The 26512-nt window shown below is 33.9% G+C and overlaps 1 protein-coding gene across 1 annotated transcript in view; it reads left to right on the plus strand.

Annotated features, from left to right (window-relative positions):
- The window catches only part of LOC111509554 (very long chain fatty acid elongase AAEL008004), an 89890-nt gene that overhangs the window by 41700 nt on the left and 21678 nt on the right, over positions 1-26512 (plus strand). The window contains exons 3-5 of the mRNA XM_074180471.1: positions 9983-10173; positions 18862-18942; positions 25411-25573. Coding sequence (XP_074036572.1) covers positions 9983-10173; positions 18862-18942; positions 25411-25573 — 435 coding nt within the window. The remainder of the gene's footprint in view (positions 1-9982; positions 10174-18861; positions 18943-25410; positions 25574-26512) is intronic.

Genomic DNA, 26512 nt, shown 5'->3' on the forward strand with positions numbered 1-26512 from the left:
AACTTCTCCGCCCAAAATCTTAGGGATAACCTATCCTATATTCGACGACAGGGCTCTATAGCTCCTTCCCAGCCTGCTTAGGAAGTGGTAGAAATGGTGGTTTCACCACTCGTTGGCACGGCTGTAGAGGAGACTCACATCATGTCACCAATGGAAACAATCGGAACATGCAGGGCGCTCCACAGAATTAGGCCCCTGACGCCACAAGAACTGGCAAGTTTGGATACCAAGGTTCATAGTTTTCCAATAGAAGAGGCTGACATCTGGCAAATTAACACCGTGTACAGCGTTATAGAATTACTTTCCGAATCGGAAGGAGGAAACCCCGGCCTTGCGGTTCGGAAGATTGAACGGCGTGTACACAAGAAGGGGGCTAAGATCACGTCGGCGAGGCAACAAGCGTCTCGTATCCAATGTGCAATGGATAACAGGGTGGCCAACAGGCCTTTCACGCCCGCAGTGCGACGAAAAGCCGCCAAACTACGACGTATCCACCACACGTTGAGTCAAGGCGTGCTGCTGACTACTAAAGAGCACTGCCTTGAAAGGATACCAATTCTTGCGGCTACTAAGAAGTCACAAGCGTGAAGTATTGCAGAAAACCTCAGGTTCCGTGAGAAACCTACCTTCTCGCTTATTCCAAGAGCCTCCAAATGTTGTGGATAATCCGCCGAAGGCTGATCAGGTGGAATCCTTCTGGAAGGATATATATGAACACCCGCAGCCACTCAACTAAGACACTTCAGATACTTTTGCTTTCAGCAGAGAGCTTTGACAACCTGAGCTCAATGAACTGTGCAACCCGATACCCCCGCGTGACATTCGAAGAGTACTTGTGGTTTCCAAGAACTTTGCTGCTCTAGGCCCAGATGGGCTGAACACCTATTGGTGTGAAAAACTACCAAGCACCCACCGCCATCTGGCCAGAGTTTTCAACTCATGGTTGGACGGAGAGCAGCCGATTCCGGATTGGGTAGTCGAGTGGCGTTTCCTACCTTCAGGCTCATACAAACTAAAAAGTCTGATGTAGCCTTTCTCGACCACCGACCAAGACAATATTTGTCAAAGAGAAACGGATCAAATATCGATATTTCCGAATCATGTCGGCACACCGAACTAAGGCGGAAATGTCAACCGGACAAATGCAGGAGGCTGTCATTCTTGGCTCTTTGCGTTTACTCAGGGCACGTGATTCTCGGACCCAATGATAACTTACCTCACGGTGTGGAGGGTGTTCGTTGGTTGATAATACTGGCACGCCCTCCCGAATATATCGGGGCTTTGACCTTTGACGTTAATCCCTGAACGATACATATGCGACGGTTTTTTCGTTTCAAATCAGCTGAAACTGAAAATATGTGTGGAGTGTGGAGACAAAAAAATGAGAAAATTACTAATCGAATGTACGTTGCCTGCGAAATTTGAACATTCATCTTATTTAATAGCAATATTATAGTAATATTTATTTGTAATTCCATATAAATACAATAAATGTACAATCTATAAAAATGATTCAAAAAAACTACAAATAAGGCTAGAGACAAAAAAGAGAGGAAAATTTTTCAGAAGTATAAAATCTATGAAATCAATGGCTTTCTGATTCAGCAGCGATGAGATATTTTTGTAAAAGCACTTAAATGAAGAAACTTCACTAACTTTATATTTTGGTGGAATATTATTATACAAACTATATATATATATATATATATATATATATATATATATATATATATATATATATATATATATATATATATATATATATATATTATAACTGAAGAATCGTCGATATAGAGTGATTCGATGGGGCGGAGGAGAAAGTAACCCTTTAAACCTCAAATTTAGAGTGTGTACATCGCTACGAAATCTTATTTTGTCATACAAATATGATGGACATTTGTTAATCAATATTTTATGAAAAAGGGTAGCCGAGTGTAAAACACGTCTATTTTCCATAGTTAACCAATTGGTTTCCTTAAGTTTATATGAAATTGTGTCATATTTTCCAATACAATATGTATACCTAAGACATGATTTTTGAACTATCTCAATCCTTGAAATGCCTTTTTTATCCAGGCACAACATCACAATATGCAAAATGACTCAACACAAGCGATTTGTTAATTTTATTTTCAAACTTATTGATAATATATGACGATGAGGATAAAGCATTTTCTAACTCATGTAATTTTTTTGAACACATTTCACCCACATAGACACCCTCAAACAGTTTGAGGGTGCCTAGAAGATGACAGTACTACCAACTGTCGAAAGCGCTCGCAGATAATTTATAGAAGATATAAAGCTTTAAATCCTTTTTGTAGAATTTAATATTGAAATACTCAAAATAAAAAAAAAAATAGTTGCATATATATATATGATGTGTTGTTTTTCCGGGTATTCATCCGTTGTGTACTATTCGATAGTCGACGTTTCGCCATCATCTCAGATGGCATTATCAAGACGAGTTACTGCTTCGCTCCGAGAGGAGGAAAAACAACACATCATATATATACATATATATATATATATATATATATATATATATATATATATATATATATATATATATATATATATATAAAGGAAGAGAAAATAAATCAATCAAAAAATTACAAAAGACAAATGAGTAATAAGTATGAGAATTGAAATTAAATAATTTTTTTTTATTGAAATGTCTCAGTCAGCTTGAAGGTTCGTCTCCCGTCTTTTGAATTTTCTCCAAATCTTCCATTGTTTTCAATACAATTTTTTTGTCATTGTGTTCGACAGACAAGCCCCCGACTTTCTTTCAATATCACAAATCAGCACGATTAATGGACAACTCTCTTCTGTATAGAGATTGTTTTATAAAAGTACATTTACTCGAAAAACAAAGCGTGTTAATACTGAACAATTCGATTCCAGAGAGTTCATTCTGTAATCTCACCGAAAAATGTTTTTATAGCACTTGTTTGAATTTGCAATGCATCGAAAAAGATATTCCATCATCTACAATAACCAAAAGGAACATAACGATGAGATTGGAACCTTTGGTGTGAAAGTTGAATAACTTTTTTCGAGATCAATTTCCCTAACACCAAACTGATATTTTTGCACTCGACGCGCGTTTCGCCAACAAACTTAGCATCCTCAGGAGAAGAAAATTGATACCTAGTCTAGTCTGGTTAGTCCTTATATACTAAAATTTGTTACCTGAGGTTGTATACCTGAAGTCCAATATGGAATTTCTCGGTAATTAACTACCTGCAAGTTCTTAGTAATTATTCTCTTCCTAACAGAAGATTAAAAAGCGGGCTAAACGGGATGGGTCCCTTATCGCCATTCATGCTGTTCTTACATTTTACTATTTCTAGACTCTCACATGCATCGAGTAGCCTGGTGTCATGCACATGCTCAATCAGTTTCAGATTGTTTTCACCAATTCTGTGGTACTTGTCTAGAGCATGTTGGGTGACACTGGATTTTTCTATCCTTTCGTATTTCATGTGTGCACAATGCTCCTTGAAGCGGGTTTTAATCGCTCGTCGGCTCTGGCCGACGTATCTGGCCGATCCATCATCCAAGATGACCGCTAACGAAAAAGCCACTTTGAAAAAATGCAAGACACTGATCACACCGATTTTAAACAGTAGGCTACAACTTTCAAATCCCACGGTACCAAAGATATATTGTTTACCAAAAATACACAAACCTGGAAAATCGATGCGACCAATAGTCTCAGCAATTAATTCGCCTTCGTATAATATCGCTAAATGGTTGACAAAAGAATTTGAAAATCTCCCGATCGGCCCAACCGATGCGAGTGTTAAAAACTCACAAGAATTCATAGAGAAAATAAAAGGTATTAAATTAGAAGGCGAATTATTGGTATCGTTCGATGTGAGTTCCTTATTTCCAGGCGTCCCAATATCACAAGCTCTAGAGTGTTTGAGGGATTTTCTGAAATCAAACAACTTAGCAAATGAAGCTGTTGAAGAATACATTCAACTCACCAAGCTTTGCATGGATCAAAATTGTTTTTAATATAATGGCTCAGATTACGAACAGTGTGAAGGAACGGCTATGGGTAACCCATTGCCTCCATTTATAACGAACCTATTCATGGGTAGGTTTGAGACGGAAGCTGGGAAATAACTCAGTTACTTCCCTAGGGTCTGGATCAGGTATGTTGATGACACATTCGCTGTAGTGGATACAAAGATAACCAGAATTGAGAATGTCCTTTCAGCACTAAACAACAGGTGTAAGAGTATGAAATTCACATATGAAGTAGAAAAATAACGAAAATTGCCGTTTTTAGATGTATTGGTCATAAGTAACGAACATAACGAAATAGAATTTGACATTTACAGGAAAGACACGGGCACTTTCAGATACATTCCCAATGACTCGAATCATTGTCCACAACACAAAATGGCGGCACTGCAATTTCTGGTACACAGGTTGATAACTTTTCTTTTAAAGAAAGATAAGTACGACAATGAAAAGAGAGTGATTCGGTATGTAGCTGAAGCAAACGGTTTTAACCCAGATATAGTTGACAAGATAATTATAAAATGCAAGTTTAGGGAAGCACTTCGTGAATCTTCGTCTTTTCAAAAAGAGGAGAGTAATTACAAGTTTATAGTTATCCCATATGAACCCAAACACACGAGAGGGCTTCAACAGATATTCGATAAAGTAAATATGAAAGTTGCATATAAAACTTCTTATAAATTACAACAGCTTCTTGGTAATCCAAAAGATAGACTAGAAAACACAGAAAGGTCGGGGATTTACGAAATCAGTTGTCAAGATTGCAATAGCAAATACATCGGCCAGAGCCGACGAGCGATTAAAACCCGCTTCAAGGAGCATTGTGCACACATGAAATACGGAAGGATAGAAAAATCCAGTGTCGCCCAACATGCTCTAGACAAGGACCACAGAATTGGTGATAACAATCTGAAACTGATTAAGCACGTGCATGACACCAGGCTACTCGATGCATGTGAGAGTCTAGAAATAGCAAAATGTAAAAACAGCATGAATGGCGATAAGGGACCCATCCCGTTTAGCCCGCTTTTTAATCTTCTGTTTGGAAGAGAATAATTACTAAGAACTTGCAGGTAGTTAATTACCGAGAAATTCCATATTGGACTTCAGGTATACAACCTCAGGTAACAAATTTTAGCATATAAGGACTAACCAGACTAGACTAGGTATCAATTTTCTTCTCCTGATGATGCTAACTTTGTTGGCGAAACGCGCGTCGAGTGCAAAAATACCAGTTTGCTGTTAGAGCAATTGATCTCGAAAAAAGTTATTCTAAAGAAACATAATCACGCAAAATTCTTGAAGTTTGAACCCCTACTGCCTCATCTAGGTTCAACATAATCACTAATGAATCTCACCATACCTGGAGTACAGTTCATTTTGAACATCAGTCAAGAAAAATGAGTAGTTATCGACTGGTAATTTCAAACCTGTTTTCTGCACTAAATCATACCCGCTGTAAAAACATCTACCAGGGTCAAATGCAAATGAATCAAATATATCTGAAACTGCTCATCTTGAAATAAACTGTAGTACAGTCCAATATGAATTCATCGAAATAATACTCCAGTCAAATTGTGTCTTCAGCAGGAGAGTTTTTGGGTAGTTTTGATTTCTTCCAGGTTGTGTGTTTTTCGGGGTGCTGAATCCGAATCTGAGGTTAGCTAACAAAATTTCGTGAGGGAACATCGAAAGAAATACAGAAAGGTGAAAATTGTATTTTTTGCTAACTCGAGAACTATCAACTTTTCGTGAATTTCATCATTTAGGTTTTTTTCTCCAACAACTCAAACTATAGTTGAAAATTGGCGCAAAAAACAACTTTTTCCACCAAATAAAAACACTTTCCCAACACCAGAACAAAATTACGGTCTCTCGACGCGCGTTTTGCTAACCGAGTTAGCGTCCTCAGAAGATTATTATGATCATATGAAATATGGTGTCTATGCCTGGAACTATTCAATATTCGAGGGGTATTCCGGGGGTCAATAGTCTCACTGGAGAGGTATTCGAAGATTAAATACAATCAACAAAATCTGCATGTAATGTTATTGGTTCTACAGTATGTTTATACAGACAGCATGAATGCTCGGCAACCCACTCTCTCCCTTCGTAACTAATCAGTTTATGAGCTGATTTGAATTGGATGCAAAGGATAAGTTGTATTAATTTCCACGAATTTCAATTAGATCATATTGATTAAAAAAAATCAGTGGTGGAGGACTTTGTTTTAACTTTCAACAACAAAACCCCAAATATTGAGTTAACAAATAGAATTGAAAACAACTAAGAGCTGCAGGCTGTTTCAGTGCTAAGAAGTACCCAGGGTATGAAATTTAATGTCTACAGGAAGAATATCAATACTTTTAGATATAATCCTGACATAATCTTGTCTATAGGCTTGTTACGTTTCCTTTGAGTGAAGAAATGTGCGACATTGAGAAAAATGTCATCAAGAACATGGCTACAAGCAACAGATATTTTTCAAATATTGTAGATAAGTTAATAAGGAAATAAAAATTTAGAGAGAAGTTTCGTAAATCTTCAACTATTCAAAAAGACAAGGATTGAAAGTGTATTGTCCTTCCGTACGAACCGAGATACATTAACGGATAAGATCGCATTTTCAAAAAGTTGGACATGAAAGTAGCCTTCAACACTGCCTAGTAGCCTCACTGCAACAAATGGTAACCCTAAAAACAATATAATTTTATGAAATGAACTGTGAGGACTGTGACAAATATATATCGGTCAGACTAAGCGAGCAATTAGAACTTATTTCAAAGAACACGTAGCGTATATCCGATTTCGAAGAACAGAAAAATCTAATGTCGCTTAACACGTATTGAAGAACGGATTGGAAAAATACTTATTTTGGGTTTATTCTACAATAGAAGTTTCAGTTCAACCTTCAATTTTATAAAAACCCTAGTCAAAACTCCCTTTTATTTATGTCCAAAATGTTGACCATTCGAAATACAACATCTTCGTTTCTTTCAGTGATAACAGTAATAACAGATTTCCACCAAATTCATTATCTAAAATTACAAAACTGGCAATTGTTATCACATAATTTTTCCTAGAATACATCTTCGAGAACAAAACCCTGACCTTGAATCTCCGCTTGGAATGAAATACATTAAATTATGTGGTGAATGGTATCTGAATGAAGAAAATGGTGAAGGTTTGATTATTTTCTAAACTGAGAATAATACTTTTTGATGATCATGAAAGTCATTTGTTTTGATGCTTATGTTTCCTCATTAAGTGAAAAGAACGAATTTACATTTTAAAATGTGATCCCGGTCCCAACTTTTATTCCGTAACGTAACCCACCCCTCATTTATTGAAAATCGTTCAATCATATTTTGAGTGGATCATTTCTGATAATTATTCTGAAGGAAAGCCTTTCTTCATGTATCGTACCTAATCTGAAATGTGAGTATCAGACTATACTCAACGAAATGTTATTCAATTTAATGTACTGTAATTACTCTAAACAACTTCCTTCCATGCCTTAATTATTGACTACTTTTACAAATGATAATTTGGCCATGATATTCCAGTTATAGTTTGAGAAGGAATTTCCTGCAATAAAACTCGTCATCTTCATAATGAGATATTTCTAGTTCTTTTGTTAAGCCAAGATTTCTCGATGGTTAGCCTTGGAGGGAACGATAAACCCACACATAAAATAATTTTACTTTGTCTCATCCGGATTCGCATATTTTCGGAAATACGGGGTGATCTTAAGAATCTACATCATTTAAGGTATAACGATAAAATCCCCACGGTATGTCATAAAAAATGTTAGCATCATTTTCAGAAGAGTAGGAATTTGAAATGTTTCAGAAACGACATTTCTTTCTCCTTTTCTCAACCACGTGGGTACGACCACACCTGAGGAAGCTATTTGATGGTGAAAAACATATTGTGGTTTCGTAAATTATTCAGTGAAAATCTCAAAATGAATTGTTACTTTTTATTTTCATTTTCGGAATCAGGCAGCTTCTGCTGATAGTCTTAACGTTCGACCATTTCTTTTATTGTAGATGAGGGCTATTTTAAGAAATGTTCTTCACTTCTTTAATTTTCATCCTTTCCTGGCATAGTTCGAAAAATTTTGTCTGTTGTCGTAGTATATTCCTAGAAGAAATGTATGTTTGACTCAATCAATTTTTTTTAATAACTTCAACGACTTTTTTGAAAAATAACTAATAACCAGTGTCATGAACTCATCTATATAGACTTATTGGCAGTTTGCAGTGATAAACGATCCTTCTGCTACTTTTTGAATCAGTTTACCAGGATATAGATTCAAATATTTAAAATCGTTTATTATTTAAAAAATCAAAGAAAAGACTAAAATGTCAAAGTAAGACTAAATAAACTTAAACACGTGGAAATGAGAAAAATCACCAAGCTAACAGAATTATAGATTGTCAATTCAAAATAAAGAGATAAATGGCGAGACTAATATAAAGAATACAAATAAGTAATAAATGAATGCATTAAAAATTTGATTTATAATATAATTAATTTTCCCACTCAGAGATCATTTGAATTTTGACAGGATAAAGGAAATAACTTTTGTCTGAATTTTAATTGTTGCAACCGGTTTTGGTTTTTGAAACCATTCTTAAGAAAACCTTGAGAATGAGAATGTTAAATATATTTCCCAATATGACACAGTGATTTGAACAAAATGGTGACCAAATAATCGAGCCATATTCTGAGCGGGAGACTATCAAGGCAAGATTCACCGATCTCATTGAATTGATTGATGATAGCAGTTTCCTAATATAAAGCCCAGTTACCTTGATGTATGAACAGCAATATGATTTATATGATCTACAAACTGCAATTGCTCGTCAAAAATCCTTCACTGAAGTGACACGTGTTAGTGGATTACCATTCAGGGAGAATGAGGTGTGAAAATGTCTATTCACTTTGTAAAATCTAATGGAACTACATTTACTAATGTTTATGTGTTAATTGTTTTCAATACTCTACCTATCCAAATCATGTTGTAACAGAGTTACATCGTCTAATGATTCTATTGGTCTGAAAATTTTAAATTTATGTTTGAACATTAGACAGGGATTTTGAAAACATTCTGTAATGTCATTAACAAAGATGTTGAATAGAAGAAATGCACAATGAGACCCTTGAGGTATTCCCGACGTTATATGAATAACAGTTGACCTAGTAATTTCTATCATAACTTCCTGAAATCAGTGAGTCAAAAGCAATTGTATCGAAATATTTTGTATAAAGAGAGGATTATTATCTAGATAGCGATTGCCTTTTTGATTGTCATGTTCGAATAAATTCCAATAAACAGTATTATTTTCCTTGTTCAATAAAGAGAATATGCCACCTTTTTTGTAAATATCAGATGATATCAGTAAATAATGATACTTATTTACAGTTCGTTCATCTCAACAAGTTCTGATTGAAATTCTCCTAATCGAAATAGCAGAAAATATAATTGATATTTTTGAACAACTTTATTGTACAATTTTAAAGTTCTACTCAATTCAATTACACAATTTAAAAGAAACGTTCACATCACTGACAACTTTTAAAAAGATCACCTGATCCATTTTGAACCCTGAATTCGGGAATAAACCTGAAGATAGGTGTCAAACTTTGGAGAAAAAGTCACGTTCAACATTTCATTCCAAACAACTAATGGTCTGATTGTCAAATAAAAACTTTGGTGTCCTTTCTTCATGAGAAATTTTTAGCAACGAGCTAAACATACTATTTCTCAGAACATACTATTTCCTTATGCAAATGGAAATAATTTCCAATGCAATTTGTCCCATTTCCTTGAAACTACAATAGTGCAACTGCTTATAATAGTCAATAATTTGGTGATTTCACAATATCTCTTTTGATATTTCATCTATTTAGTGGAAGTGACATACATATTTTTCAGATCCTCGAACAGCCGATTGGCCGCTGATGCAGAGTCCGGTTCCCACACTGATGATGGTTTTGGGTTATCTTTATGTAATCATTTTTCTGGGTCCCAGAATGATGGAAAATAGAAAACCTTTCAAGCTGAGAGAAGTACTGATAATCTACAATGGAGCTCAAGTATTATATAGCTTGTTTATGTTATATGAGGTAAGGTATTCGATATTCAATTCCACTAATATTTCACTAATTTATTCGAAAACTTTCGGCATTATTCAAAACTGATCAATTTTTTATGATGAAGTCACAAAGCCCACGAACAGATTCACTTTAAAACAACTCAACTTTAGCATTCATCAAACTATTCTATTGATTTATCACCTGATATTGCCAGTTGCAATATGAATGTGTGATTGTCATGTTGACCAGTTGCTGCTTTCCGATGAATATACCTAATGATTGGTTTCAGAAGGCCTCATTTTTTGAACTTGAAACCTTTATCTTTGAATCACTGGCAATAATTTCAACATCGACAGTTTGAACGCTGTCTGCTCAAAAAATTGTGTGATTTTTCATTTTTCTCAAAAAATATTTATTTATTCGTCAATTTCTATTTTGTCCCCCTTTTTTCCAATCCTCGAAGCATTTCTGATGGCTGAGGTATGATAACGGTGTTGTTTTTGGCCAGAAAATTATAAACAAGCACTAAGGAGTGCGCAGATGCAGTATCGTGAAGAGAAAGCCATGTATTGTTTTTCCACAATACCGGACTTAAGATAATACTCCACATTGACCGCAAAACATTTTGACAAGAACTGATGCACTATAACACGGTAATCGAAGAGAACAATGAGCAAAATCTTGACACTCAATCGAACTTGGCGTGCTTTTTTGGTCTTTGCTCTCCTGGGCTCATCATTGGAACGACATTGAAACGTTTGGAATGTAGAGAAATAGTCGTTAGAATATAACATGGTAAAGGATTTTTGATAAAAAAAAATTCACTGTTTCATCTCAGGCGAAATATAAAACAATATTCAAGTAGTGCCTCTGGAAATTCATTAACAGATCTGAAATTGATTGTAAACCTGAAATTGAATATAGAACTTCTCATGTAACAGTAACGAATTTGCAATTTGACTCAAAGTGAGTCATTTTCAGATTGAAAATGATTTGTTTGTTGCTAGTTGGTGACGAATAAAATTGCGAAAAGCAATATAAAATAGTTGACTGTAGTTGTTACATGTCTAAGTGCAGTTTAGCAATTGACTGAGGTTTTTGAGGGACATATATGGAACTGCTGATCGATGAGCGATTATTCTACGAAAGAATTGAAAAATTAGAAAATTTCCAGCTCGGCACTTGATTGAAGGTTCACATCTCCAAATTACTTATCTGGGTTAGATACTAATAACTATATTGAATCTCTGATGACTGAAAGCACTAGTCAATTCAAATTTCTCTATCCTATATGGCCCGAGAGCTGGTGACGAATTTGAAGTAATTGTTTCAGGTAACTTGAAAACGATTAATTGAAAATTATCAGGTTCAATAACAAGCTTAAGAAAGCTTATATATAGCGAAGCACGTGTATGACGTTTTGTAAACTGTTTAGTGAAAGTCTCACAATAAAGTGTTCCTTGAATGTAACATGTATTTCATAATTCCACTTGTAAATTATCTGAATGATGAACTTTGAACAAAATGACCTATTGGTTTTGCAATGTAGGAATTACTATTACACAAGAAAGAAATTAATTGCATTTACCATCAGAATCCTCAAAATTCAGTTTATATTTCAGTAACATAATGTGGCAGAAAATGCTGAATATTGATTAAGATCCATTGCTGCTGAAGATTGATGATTTTCTTACAGAATATGTACAAACGATATCGTACCCATAATCTCATGCGTTTTTTTCCAATGTTTAGAGACATTTTTTGAGCATCCAACTCTGATTCCATCATTATCAGATCAGATTGTTTTCAGTCTGATCTGACGACGTGTAAACAGACCCACTTACAGAGTTGAAGTGCGTTTGTGACATACAAACTATTTAAATAATTTCGAAAATGCACACAAATCTCCGAATGTTGAACTCTGTTCATGCATGCATGACATGTTCAGTCATTTATTTGCATCTGAAATTGTTATTTATCTTTTTGAATACTGTACAAATTTGGATGTTCACTATCAATGAAACGAATAAAGATCATACCAATGAAAATTCAGAAATTTTAATTGACAATGTGATAGATGTTCTACGAACTGAGCAATTATTGCGTGTGATACAATATACTGAGTGCTTATATGGCATGAACAAGATATTTGTATATTTTTCTGTATAGATTTATGATTTGTGGTAGACGAGTTTCAATTTAGATTTTTGAGATTCCAATACGAACCATTTGAACTAAATACACAGTTATTTCTTTGCATTCATATTTGTATAAAATTTCTTTTTTGGAATTGATTGACAACTTCCTTTCTTTGAAAGATTCCCATATTTCTTGTATCAAGATAGCGACGTAGAAAAACAAAACCTTGTTTTCCAGAACTAAAGTAGTATTGTTGTTTCCTTTATTGTGAAACTATAGGATCAAAGAGCTTTGTTATATAGAAAAAGTAGAGAATTCGAAATGAATGAACTTCGAACACGAGCTCTTTTCACAGTAATTTGAGTCGTAAGAGAAATTTTTAAAGACCAAGAACAACAATTGTGAGGCCTCCAGTATGTATAAATACTCAGTATGAAACTGTTGTGAAAATATGCTTTGATTTCATTAAAAATAGTTGATAACGAATTTTTGAGCAGAAGGAAAAGTGAACATTAGAGATTTCCTCCACAAAAAAAGCTTCGGTTCAGAAACTCAGCCCTTTTCAATTCCTTTCTCATAAGATTTCTTGAGTTCTCAAGTAAATGAACATGTCAAAAATCAGAGTTGACAAAATTATTTTATTATTTTTTCTGATAACTTTTTCCAAAACAAACAATGATCAACAACTTTCGGCTGGAATATTCACATCGTATCAACCAGTGCATCATGTATTTTTCCATTTGATTCATAATTCTCCTATGAAATCATTAATAATGAATCCTAACTTACGTCAACATTTCTAAGACGACATTGCGCGAGTACTACAAGAAATCTTTCGTATAATAACCTATAATAGACACTCAGAGGTCAGGTGTAACATATATCGTTTTATGTAACTTCTTTAATGAATGACTTGCAGGTACCATTTCGCTTCCGTCAAACTTTCTCTGCAAGGACGGTCATTGGCATTCTTTGCAAGGTCAAGACCGTTCACGGACAAGTAGAAAGCTGAGAACAAACAGCATATTCTTTTATTATTGTTCTTATATAATTTCTGCTTCATTGAAATCAAGGTCAGGAAATGCTGTACGATTGATGAATGACGTGCGTTTCTGGGTTCCTGAACTAGTTTGGAAGCTGCCCAAGTAATAGTATCGTCAATTTTCGATGATGGATTGATAATGTGGGATCAAGTAAACATTTTTTATAGAGAAAACTATGAATATTTGAGAGTAACGTAAGAGAATAATTTCTTTGAGTTTAATGGCGTCCTGGAAAGTTTAAATCATTTCTAATTGAGAAGAACGAAATAATGTTCCTTAATTTATGATGCTTCAATATTTTTTTAAGGTTATAAGTAATTCATTTATGGTTTAAACAACGATATAAATAAAAACAACAATTAAAATTAATTGGCGCTCTGGGGCGACTTCATTGATTCCAATGGCGCATTTGCTTTTTCAGCTGCAGGAAAACCCGGAGAAACCTGCAGCACCACATCATCTGAAGATCTTGATCTAACAATGTCCTCTCTCTTATAAAACAAAATGTAGGGTGTCTCCAGAGGTTCCAATAAATTCAATGCATCGCCAGAACACTTCGTGACACGACTATCGTCAAACTTAAACCAGTCCGTTTCGTCTTTCACCAAGGCGTAATAATGACCAGATTCAACGCCAGAACCACAGTGAACAATGACTGCATGAATATTAAAATAGTGGTCTGCTAGATTGAAATGTTCATCTATTTCGAACCTTCGGAAGAGTGTCTTGCTTCCGTCAGAGGTTGAGTCTTGTTTGAAGATCATCAGTGTTATTATTAAATTGACTAGTCAGCTATACTTGTTTCCTTATAACAGTCAGTTAATTTGGCGCATGTTTGGCAATACAGTCGATCATCACCTGTTTAAAATTCCATTTTCAGATGATTCAACTATAAGCTTTGCACGGGCTGGTTATTAGTCATATTAGTAAAAGCTAGATGATGTTCCAGAAATTCACATAAGTTTTCGCTACCTCTTGAACATTTACTACAGAGTAAACAAGTGAGGATTTTTCCAGCAAAAGATTTACAAACACAAGACGAGATGGACTGTACGGATTCATTCAATTCAGAGCTCAGGAGTATTGCTTTTGCTATTGTTTTGCTCACGAAGAGTATTCAACAAGAACTCCAAGAATTCGGAACAATCCTCTTGTTGTCCTAACGAGTATCGAGTGGACTTCAAAGACTCCAGGATATCGGTTGGAGGGAAAGATGATACATTCTTACAAAACTGCAGCTGCACGAGCAGGTGTTTGAGTTTGATGAATAAGTAGGAAACATTCCCGTTCTTGTTCATCATCAAAACCCCGTTCTTGAAATTCTTCGTCATGAACAACACTCGTAAAATGCTATTCATGTAGCAAGTGTTTCCTAAATTATCCAATCCCAATTCTTCTTCTCTAGATTTTCATAACAACTCTCTACTGATTCGTAAGGAAGAACACGTTTCACAGAATCTCCATAAGAACCATTTCTCAAGCTGCGATCGATGCTTCCGAGTGAAGAAGGGTTTCGTAGAGGGATCGATTCGGCTCTTGCTTCATGAAGCTCTTCCACTAAAAGGGAACCAGAACTACTCATATTCGGGGGGCAAGAATGACCTAAGTGCATTGACCGCACTGAAAAAGAAGGTGGATCAATCACTTGTGAATTGACCTTAATAGGAGACTGATGAATATCCACATATCTCGGCTTGTTTCGAAAAGGTTTCAGTTCCGTACTGAAATTAGGGCAATGCATGATCTCATCAAAATTATGTGAAGAAGGAATAGTTCCAAGGACCGAAGCAGCATTGCCACGTTGAATAGCAATACTAATTCTTTCTATAAAAAAAGAGGTAGAACGGTGATCTTTCGTTGCTTGGCCTATTCTCCTTCCGAGTTCATGGGCCATGAACTCCGGGCCATAAACACCAAAAGTTTCAACCGCTACTGGATGGAACAGACAGTTGTTACCAAGATTTTGGTATTTTTTTCTTTTCAATTTCTCGCCAGACAGTACTGCATTGTCAATTTCATTCAGTTATACTTCAATTAGTATTCATTTATTCCAAAAAAAAACTTCATACATGAATATATAACTTCATAGAGAGCTATTTCAGGATTAGTCTAATCAATGACAAAAAAAAACGAATATGATCGTGTTAATTAATGAAACAAATAGTTCTTTGATGCTTTTTCAAATTTTTATGTTTTGAGAGATTATTCAACGTCATTTTTTGGCAGTTCATTATATGCAATTATTTTTTTGTAATATATAGATTTTCTAGAAAATGCAGATTTCAGATTTTTTTGTCTACAGTTTATTGAGCTGTCTTGTTTGATGATCATGTGAATTTCTATGTTCTATAAATTTCTTAGTGATATGTTTTCCATTTTTATATCGGACTGCAGGAAGGAGCATACTTTAATTTATAAATAGAAACGAAATCAAGTAAACGCTTTGATTCTTATAGTGAGAAGTGAATTAGCTTCAGATGCTTCAAAGAAATATAGTTCCTTATTTTATTTAGAACCCCAATGATTGAAAATAGGTATTTTCGAATGACATAGACCTGGATACTATATGTAAACCTGTAAACTGAACACAAGTGACCTTTCAATTTTGTCGTGTCCTAACATTGATTTGAGAGTTGTTGTCTTACAAGGTGTTTAGGGTGTTTTATCAATCAACATAAATGACGATTTTTCAAAATTTGAAGTTAATTTGTGTAAAGTGTCAAATATCTATTAGTTTTCAATCGGCTTCCATTTGTTGATGTATTAATTGTGAATCTTCATTGCAATAGATCAAGGTTGTGTCATTGGCAGATCATACTATATTTCTAAAAAGTTGTAATTCCGAAATGGAATTTATATAAATGGGAAATAGTAAAGCTCCTGATATAGATCCCTGTGGTACTTTACAAACATTTTTTTTTCAATTAACTTTTTTATTTTCCAAAGACACACATTGCTTCCGATCACTTAAATGAATTTGAAATCATAAATACGCGTTACCTCTAATACCAATATCAAGTAAATTGTTCGACCAAATACGTGACAATTTGTCGAATTCTTAATAAGCATAAATGGCATCCCTATGAGTTCTACTGTGTCCAACATGTGAAAGAGACTGATTACCTCGTAGAGTGGAATTCTTTGAATGGTTACTTGTCAAGACTAAAGAGGATGAACATTTCCTTGACAATATAATATGGACAGATGAGGCCAAGTTCACAAAAAATGGAGTTTTCAATAGACACAACAGTCATTATTGGGCGCCAGAAAATCCCCATGTTGTCCGACAAAGGGGTTTTCAAGAAAAATGGCAATTCAATGTATTTTGTGCCATAAAGAATGAGTCAATATGATGATAATTTGAATGCATCAAAATATGAATATTTACTGAGGAATGGAATTCAAATGATTTTAAATAATAGACCAGGAAGAGAACGTGTATGGTACCAAATGTATGGTGCTCCACCCCATAATTTTCATTCAGTCAGCAAAGCTTTAACCGAAATCTTCGAAGACAGATGGATTGGTAATAATGGACTTTTTCGTTGGCCTCCTAGAACACCAAATGACAATCCATTAGATTATTTAGTGTGGGGTTTCATTAAAAATATGGTTTACTCTACTACAATAACAACAATGGAAGATATGAAATCGAGAGTTACAACTGCTTTCAATAGTTTGACTCCAGACTTGATCAGAAGCGCTATACATGACAATCTTTTGAAGAGATTACATGTTTGTTAAAGTAGAGGTGGAGATGTGTTTGAACATATTCTGAAATACACTGACGATTAAATTAAATCATTAATTTATGTGTTTATTATTTTCAGTTCGTGTTTCAGCGTTAATAAAACTATTGTTTGAAGAGAAGTTTCATTCGATGGTTGAGGAGTATTTTAATAATTATCTTTTCATTGTATTATCTGTGACTAATTGAGAAACATCAAACGAAATCTGTTTTACAAAAATGAGTGATGAACAAGGAAACCATGTCAATTTCCGTTTGAAACAGTTTATCTCCGAAACGTTTCAAACTAGAAATAGTATTATCTGAACAAAGTTAATCTAAAATTGGATGTAGAGCTCAAAAATATTGAAATATACAGGATGTTCCATTTGAAAAAATTGAGTTCCACTAATTTTTTCATGAGATCAAAGTATCTGTATTTTTTGAAGACCCTGTATGAGGCAAATGAAAATATGACTCGGAGTGAAGATCCTTAGAGTATCACTCCACTCCATTTCAAATTTGATCGTTTTAGAGCAAGAGAGTTCAAGATTATCAGCATTTATAAAAGTTCATGTTTGGTAAAAAACATATCGAAATTAATTTATATATTCTAAACGGTAATAGATAGGTATAGGGAAATAGTATATGAATTTGTTGACAAAGTGATAATGAATCATAATATAATATTATATACGGGATGTTCCATTTGAAAAATCAAAGAAGCCGTATAGTAGAAGCGACAACGCCGCTTCGTCTGAAATATTTTAGGCGTGTAGGTCATATTGATTTATGCATACTGTGGAATTTTCAGGTTGATCCGTTGAATAGTTTGCCAGAAACGGCTAATTAACGCTCATCATGAAAAGCCCTGTATATTCCCTATTTTGAAAATTAGCGAAACCGTGTCAATTTTCAATTTTTCAGTTATTTCACCAGAATCAAACGAAATAATGAATAATTTCTGAAGCAAAGTTGACAATTCCGATTCAACTCTCTTGAGTTGGCCCATACTTGATGTAAATCCATATTAAAACTCATTAATACGGCTTATTGTATAGCGAAATACGTGTCGCGGTTTTTGTAAAACCCTTTGTAGCGAAAATCATACAATAAACTGTAATAATGAGTTTGGATCATTTTTGTTGTAATATTGCGCAGTGTGCCTTTTAAAATGGGCTTTTTTCCAATTCAAAATATACCCACTAGAATTAGTCTACTAAAATTCAACGTGATTGAATGAAAGATTAATTTTTGGTCAGAATGTAAACAAAAATTTATTAAAATGTGTTGTTTCAATGCTTGAATGGAATAACAAAGATGCGAATTTTCAAGAAACACAGAGCACGTTACATGATCTGAAAATGTCAAGTTCAGATTTGTGGAAATATGGAATGTATTGGTATCAATGAAATAACCTCAATGATGCAATCTTTACAATATATAAGTATTTATCCGACAACTAATTTGTTGAATTATGGAAAGTGAGGCAACAAAAGGAGTGTAAATTTGTCAAAATCCTTGTAATAACAAATCAAATATTGGAAATTCATCTCAGAATTATTTATTACTAAATACTAATTGTGATTTCATTCCGCCACATATTCATTAGGCAACATTTCATGGGTAGTAGGTTAGAAGTAACCTTGAAAGATAAATGATAATCTATTATGTTGCTAAATATGTAATATGTGACAATTATGATTTCACAAAAAATCGCACGATGCATGATCTTCCTCTGTTTAACCAGGGGAGAAGCACTCACCAAACTTGTTTTCAGTATTTCCACTCATTATGATTCCTTTTCAGCATTTGATGAGCGGTTGGTTCTGGGATTACAGCTACAAATGTCAACCGGTAGATTATTCGCATAATTCGAAAGCGTTGAGAGTAAGTATTTTGAAAAATAGTTTCACATAGCACATTGACGTAGTTCATTCATCTAGTGCTAATAATGTTTATTATTTTGAGAATGAAATGTTACAATTTGAAGCTGAACAAAATCTCTACCTTCTTATATTCTACCATTCAATAAAACCTCGTGAGCAAAAAAGAATGTATCTAATATTTTCATCATTTCATCAACAGAGGGTTGTTGAAAAAATACGAATAATAACATGACGTCACTCTAAATCCGAAATGGTGGCAACCCAAGATGGCCGATCAGTTTTTTATGCACCACCATAATATGGGTATTAAATAAAAGGATATGCTGGAAAGAAAGCGAAAAATGAAGTGTCGTCATCCTGAATTCGATATTGCGGACTATATTTATACGCACCTTCATGATATGTGTAACAAATGAGAAGAGTTGTTGTAAGGAATACGAAAGATAACATGACATCACTTTTAATGCAATATGGTGGACAACAGAAAATATCGGACTAGTTTTTCATGAACCTTCATGATGTGGGTGTCAAATCAAAGGGTTTGCAGGAAAGAATGCAAAAAATAGCATAATCCCACTTTGAATCCCATATGGTGGACTGTCCAAGATGACAAGGACTTGCTGAGAAGAATAATGAAATTTAAATTCACATTCAATATGGTACAGAACTACAATAATTGAAATACATGGACTGAGAAACTTGTCCTGCGATAAATAAAAAATAAGATGATTGTGAAAACATTTGTAAAAACTAGCTTTTATTTGCACACTAAAGAAAATTTGAAAATATCAATTGAAACTCATCAATTCATTATATTAAATAATTCATATGGTATAAAAGCTTGTTGCGAAATTTTCCTGTATTAATGAACAAAAATTCAATACCTATATAACTTGATCTTGACATAACTAACTCTGAGACAAAAATTATATGTTTCTTCATAAAAATGGTGATTGTGGCGACAAGCTTTCATATCATACGAATTGTGTAATGTAACATATCGATGGGTTCAAACTGATTTCAAACTCATTTTCTCCATTTCGAAGTATGTTAATGAAAACCTTTTTTTTCAATTATTAATTCATTTACTCGCCAAATTTAAGATGAGTAGTTACAGTTGCTATATATACACCTTTCCATTCGGTCCAAAATAATATTGTCAAATATCTACAATATTCCTTCTTGAATTGAAATGACTCCAAACCCAGTAACCTTTTCCAATTCGTGACAGTATTGTACCGAATTTTGCCTGGGTAACAAGTTTCACTACATCTTTCTTCAGCTTTTTTAAAACATTCGAAAAGTGTTAAAGTACTATTTATAGTGATTATACACACATCGGAAAAGTCTAGGGATATTTTTAAAAATGGCAATAATTTTTTTTCAGATCGCTTTAGGGAAAAAAAGTTGACGGGTGATTATTAAACGAATGTAACTTACAATAAAATTTATTAAATGGTCAAAAATACTGAGTGCGCATATAAGCAAAACTAAAAAAAAATATGGCTCTTCTTTGGCACCCCGAAAAAAAATCATAATACAAAAAACATTGGAATCAGTACAAAGTATGGCCTCCACGCTGGATTATTACGGCCCTACATCTATCGTGCATCGACAAAATGGGATTGTCAATGTCTTGTTGAGGTACATTTGCCCATTCAGCGATTAAAAGCTCTTTCAATTGAAACGTTGTGTGAATGTTCCCCATATGCGGAGTAATTCTTCGTTGAAGCATGTCCCACACATGCTCGATGGGATTCAGGTCCGGTGATTGTGCTGGCCATGGCAATACATCAACTCCTTCGTTGGTGAGCCAGTCAGTCACTAGACGCGCGACATGTGGACGAGCATTATCGTGCATTAGGTGGAAGTTTTCACCAACAGCACCAGCAAACGGACGGACGATAGGTAGAAGAATGGTGTCGAGGTACTATCGAGCTGTGAGGGAGCGATTTGGAAAATCGAGATCGGTTCTGCCGCCGATCATGATTCCGCCCCATAGCATTACTGTACCACCTCTGTATGTGTGGACTTCCTGGACGTGTCTCAAACGTTCATTATTTCCAGGTCGTCTCCACAGTCTTACTCGACGAGAATCTGGATGAAATCTGAATCTGGATTTGTCTGTAAACAAAACTGTGGCCCAATCATTTGCATCCCAGTTTTGATGTTCTTGACACCACTCTAATCTTCTACCGCGATTGCCTCTGGACAAAGGTGGACATCTAAGTGGCCTTCTGTTGTGGAGATCTGTTTCATGCAGTCGATTTCTGACAGTATCACGACCAATGGTTACCTGGTGCGTCTGCTGCAACACGTTAACCAACTCAAGTGCTGTGATTGGCGGTTGTCTTCTTGCGGTTAAGACCAAAAATCCTTCTTGAACTGCAATTGTAGCGCGTCCACGCCCTGGATGTTGTTCGGCTGGACTGCCAGTTTCACGGAAATGCCGCCACAATCGACTGATAATACTTTGGGAGACCCCCAAACGAAGAGCTACATCATTTTGTCGCATGCCACCTTGAAGAAGCCCTACAGCTCTATTCATCTCAGCCAATGGTAAGTGATGGCGTTACATGTTATAGCACAATATTTCCAGTTTAATTGCTGAGCAAGAACTGCATAGAATGTACAAACTCGACACTTTCAGATTATTCATTTTAGCCGAAAACCTACAGTTTGTAAAAAACTTGATAAAAGATTAGTTGCCGTTTTTGGAGGGTTTGTTAAACCCATAGAAATCTACAGGGTGGTCGAATGTACCAATTTAATCGAAATTAAACGACCTCATGCATTTATTTTTATGATATTTAGTATGTTATAAAAATATCCCTAGACTTTTCCGATGTGTGTATTTCATCAATTTATGTGAATATCAAATTCATCAGCTATTTCCACAAAGTACGTGGTAATATCTATAACATTACTGTATCTGCTATTCCAAAAAAGTGTTCAACTATAACTTTTTCTCTTCCAGTCTTCATATAAATGGTTCTCAAGTAAGTTTTTCTCACATTAGTATTTTTAGATCCGGTTAATTTCTTCACAAATTGAGTGGGCATACTTTTGGAGACTGGCTATAAATCAAATTATCTGGAAGAATAATTCGTTCAGGCCAGTCTAGAATTACCTACACTGTAGGTTAATGGAGTGACACCTATCAGAAAACAACTACTACCCTAGTTAATACCACAAAAAGCGTTGGATTATATCCGACAAGTGTCAGTGCAGAATTCCTCAATGAATTTATTTCTGCATATGCTGTTGGCAAATCAACTGCCACAATCGATTTTCAATTGTTGGAACACACTTGTAGACAGATTTCGAGGTTCAATTTTCAATTATCAGAAATTATCGGCTTCATGTTGATGAGAGACTCTACTCTACACTCACGAGTTTCCAAATACCTCGAAATCTGTCTACAACTGTGTTCCAACAATTGAAAATCGATTGTGGCAGTTGTATTGCCAACAGCATATGCAGGAATAATTTCAGTGAAGAATCCTGCATTGACACCTGTCGAATATAATCCAACGCCCTTCGTGGTATTAGCCAGGGAGGTAGATGTTTTCTGAACGAATCGTTCTTGCAGATAATTCGTTTGATTTCAATTTTGTCCTGAGATTCTACCACTATCAGTACTAATTCATACAGAAAAGATGTCTTGGAAGAACGAATCGCGGATGTGGTGCAGACTTTTTCTTTTCTAGAGTCCTTTTTAAGTGGATGAATAGTTCAATTCAAGTGTGAAAACGACGTGTAACGACAGAGGTCTGCGCCACGTCCGCGCCTCGTCTCCACCCGACGTCTGTTCTGTGTGAATCGGCCCTACAACCCCCGAGGTCGTTTCCTGGATCCCTCCGTGACCTCTAATCTGGAGGCTAACACATTTGTGTTGCTTACTTACCTAACGAAAGCAGTCGCACACTGACCGCTGACAATGTACCATGGTCAATGAATCTCGTAGTGAATTATTTTTATGTGTTTTTGGGTCCTTTTTAGCAAATTGTAGTAAATTGACGGAGCGACTAACAGAATAAATTTATATAAAATAATTGAACTCATGGATAATCACGCGAATTTACGTATGAAAAGGATGATTTCTGTTCCGAAAAGTTTCATAATCTCAGAAATTGTAAACAACTTTGCTCAAACTAATCACATCTGCAACATATATACATCTCATGGCTTAGGTTTCTCTCGGAACTAATCAAAAAAGACGGCTAGTGCTGTTCCTACTGCTTCCTTGATATCAAACTGTGTTTCTTCGCTTCTTCTGTTAGTCTAATCAACAAGTTCAAAAACATGAAAATAGAGATAAAGGTCCTAAAAATATGAGCGATAGCTCATTCGATTCTGAATCAGCTCTAGAACAAACAAAATAAGATTTTAAAAAAATGGTATTTAGTTTTTCGTTAATAATTCAAAAAATATTAATATTTAAGCAATTTTGAATTATTCGAGTACCGTAGAAAAAAGTTTTATCGCCTTCTTTCGAAAAGTTATTCAATTGTTAACTAACAAATTTTTTCCCGATCTTTGTTGGCATAAATAATGAGATAAAAGGTATAAATAATTGGAGCCCTTTTGATATATATACTTCATACGATCCTGTTATTCATAAAAATGTATTAATTTCTTAATTATGATTTTTTATAACTATTGCAAAATGACATATCTAAAAATTGTTGATAATTTTTTTTTTCAATTGATATTCAGCTATGTCTCTTTTCACAATAAATAATGGCAGTTATTAACAAAGGATATGAATTTTATACGTAATTTGTTTATTAAATTGTTTTAAACAAATAGAGAGATTCAATATTTTTGAAATTTTTTTTACTATTTTGTTGTCTAGAGATAATTATGATTTTTTTTTAATTTTCTTAATTTTGATTTTCAATTGTTTAAAATCGAGTTTTTTATATTAAGATGATTCAAATAATTAGTTAATAACTGATTTTGCTTTCAAAAATCATAATTTACACTTTTAAATAGTTTGGCGGAAGAAAAAAGTATTTATCATTCAATTGTTTATTAGTTTAACTATTTGTTATGAACAAATTTTTATCAACGTTATATTTTTTTTCTGAAGCAGAAACAAATTATAAAAACAGCTATATATAAAAAAGTGCTGAAAAATAGAAAGTATTATAATAAACAAAAAACAAATTATGGCACTTTTACGTATATAGCTGTTTTTATTTTACTTTTTCTGCTTCAGAAAAAAAATATAACGTTGTTCAATATTTGTTTATAACAAATTTTTGAACTAATCAACAAATAAATGATAAATAAAAAAAAAATTTCTTGACAAACTATTTAAAAGTGTTAATTATGAGTTTTGAAAGCAAAATTATCTAACTTTTATTAAAACAACGATAAAAATAAAATAAAAACAACAATAAAAATTAATTGGTGCTCCGGGGCCAAAATTATTTCTGAACCAACTATTTAAACACTCGAAATATAAAAAAATTGATTTTAAACAATTAAAAATTGAAATTGAGAAAAACAAATTTTAAAAATCATAATTATCTATAGACAACAAAATAGCAAAAAAAAATTTTGAAAAATATTGAATTTCTCTATTTGTTTAAAACAATTTAATATTCAAATTACGTAATATATTACGAAATATATATTCCGTTATTCCAACGGAGATTGGGAAAAAATTTGTTACTCAACAATCAAATAACTTTTTGAAAAATTATGATAAAACTTTTTTTTCTACGTAAAATTGCTTAAATATTAATATTTTGTGAGTTATTAACAAAAAATTAAATACCATTTTTTTTAAATCTTATTTTATTAATAACAATTGCAAATTTTTACCTGCACCAAAATCCTTCAAAAAAATGTTTCTAGAGGTGATTCCGAATCGAATGAGCTATTGCTCATATTTCTAGGACCTTTATCTTTTTTCATGTTTTTGAACTTGTTGATTAGACTATGTCGAAGACGTGACACGCGAAACTATATAAACACACATACTGGATGTTGTTTGAGAATTCAGTTGGGGTTAATATTTTCGTTTTCAACCTTTCTTCTCAGTGATAGTAACAAGATAAGATCCATTTCCACAGATCAATTCGAAATACATTTGTTACCTTCTTAAATACTATATGCGGATTCTTTGAGTTATTCTTATTTTTTCGCGAGTTCGAACGTATATTATTAATATAATATTTCATTCTTTCTTCCATATTTTCCATCAATTTTTGCAAATTGTAGGCTAATTGAACTCTTTTCAGATCGTGGAACATCATATACCAGGAAGTATTGAGTCGTCTACAAAAAAAATGTCTTTGTTATTTGTCAATATTATTGAATGATTATGTTTCAGTGTTCAGCACCGTCAGCCGTACTTCATCGCATTCACTAGAAATCATTATCATTTTGAAACGTCAAGTCATCCATTTCAGGTGTACCCCAAGCAAACGCTATTTCACCAATTTGTATATTGTAGATGGCCAACCTATGCTGGTGGTACTACATTTCAAAACTCACCGAATTCGCTGACACACTATTTTTCGTGTTGCGTAAGAAGGACAGTCAAGTGAGTTTCCTTCATCTTTACCATCACAGTTTGACTCCGGTGGAAACATGGTGCCTCGTGAAATTTCTAGCAGGTATGTTCAATTTCAAGGTTATGGCAATAAAAATTCAATTCGACTGGTAGTGGTGACGTAACGCGGTTATTGAACTATGAAATATAATTTGTAGAGGCTATTTTAGTATGTGGTAATATCTCATTCGCTGAAAAAATATTTCATACATGGATTTCAAATTCAATGAATTTTCAATATGTCATCTGCCTCCAAAATATTTTGTTTTCTAGGAATATACGCGTATACTCCTTTTTCTGAAACACTTATACAATTAATTTTGCACACTTTAAATTCCATAATTGCTTAAATGTTGGTGAAGAACCACGAAAGTATGATATACATTCACTTGACTCTCATTTGTTGGATGAAACAAATTATTTCATTCCTGATTGCAGTTTACTTATGATGCGCTCATTGATAAAATTGAAGTTACAATGAAGATTAATTGATCAAATCAACGCAGTTGGATTTCTCCTTACTAAATTACCTGGTCAGATTCCTGTTCTTGACATGCGAATCAAGGACTCTGATAATTAATTTATGATCAGTAGTTTGTGTCACAAGAAGCTACCATTAGAAGTTTGAGAAAAAGAAGTTATTGAAAAAATGTTTGTTTGAAAATTTCAGATAGCGATACATTGAACTGTTTTAGAGTGCATCATAAATAAATATAGTTTTAAAAAACTAAAGAACATCGAAATTAAAAGTTGAAAACATTTTTCAAAATGAGCTTTAAACAATAACGAACGAAAAATATTAGTATTATTGTGAAAAAAGCGACGGGCACTTGATTTACAAAAAATATGGCACAAATCACCCACGCTTTTTTCACAATAATACTAGTATTTTTCCTTCGTTATTGTTTTAAGCTTATTTGAAAAAAAATATTTTTAACTTTTTAGTTCGATGTTCTTTGAAAGCGTGTTTTTTAGTTTTTTCAAATTATATTTATTTTTTACT

This window comes from Leptinotarsa decemlineata, unplaced genomic scaffold, assembly GCF_025532065.1.
Source record: "Leptinotarsa decemlineata unplaced genomic scaffold, Ldec_3_MD MMD2_tig00026294_RagTag_RagTag, whole genome shotgun sequence".
NCBI lineage: Eukaryota > Metazoa > Arthropoda > Insecta > Coleoptera > Chrysomelidae > Leptinotarsa > Leptinotarsa decemlineata.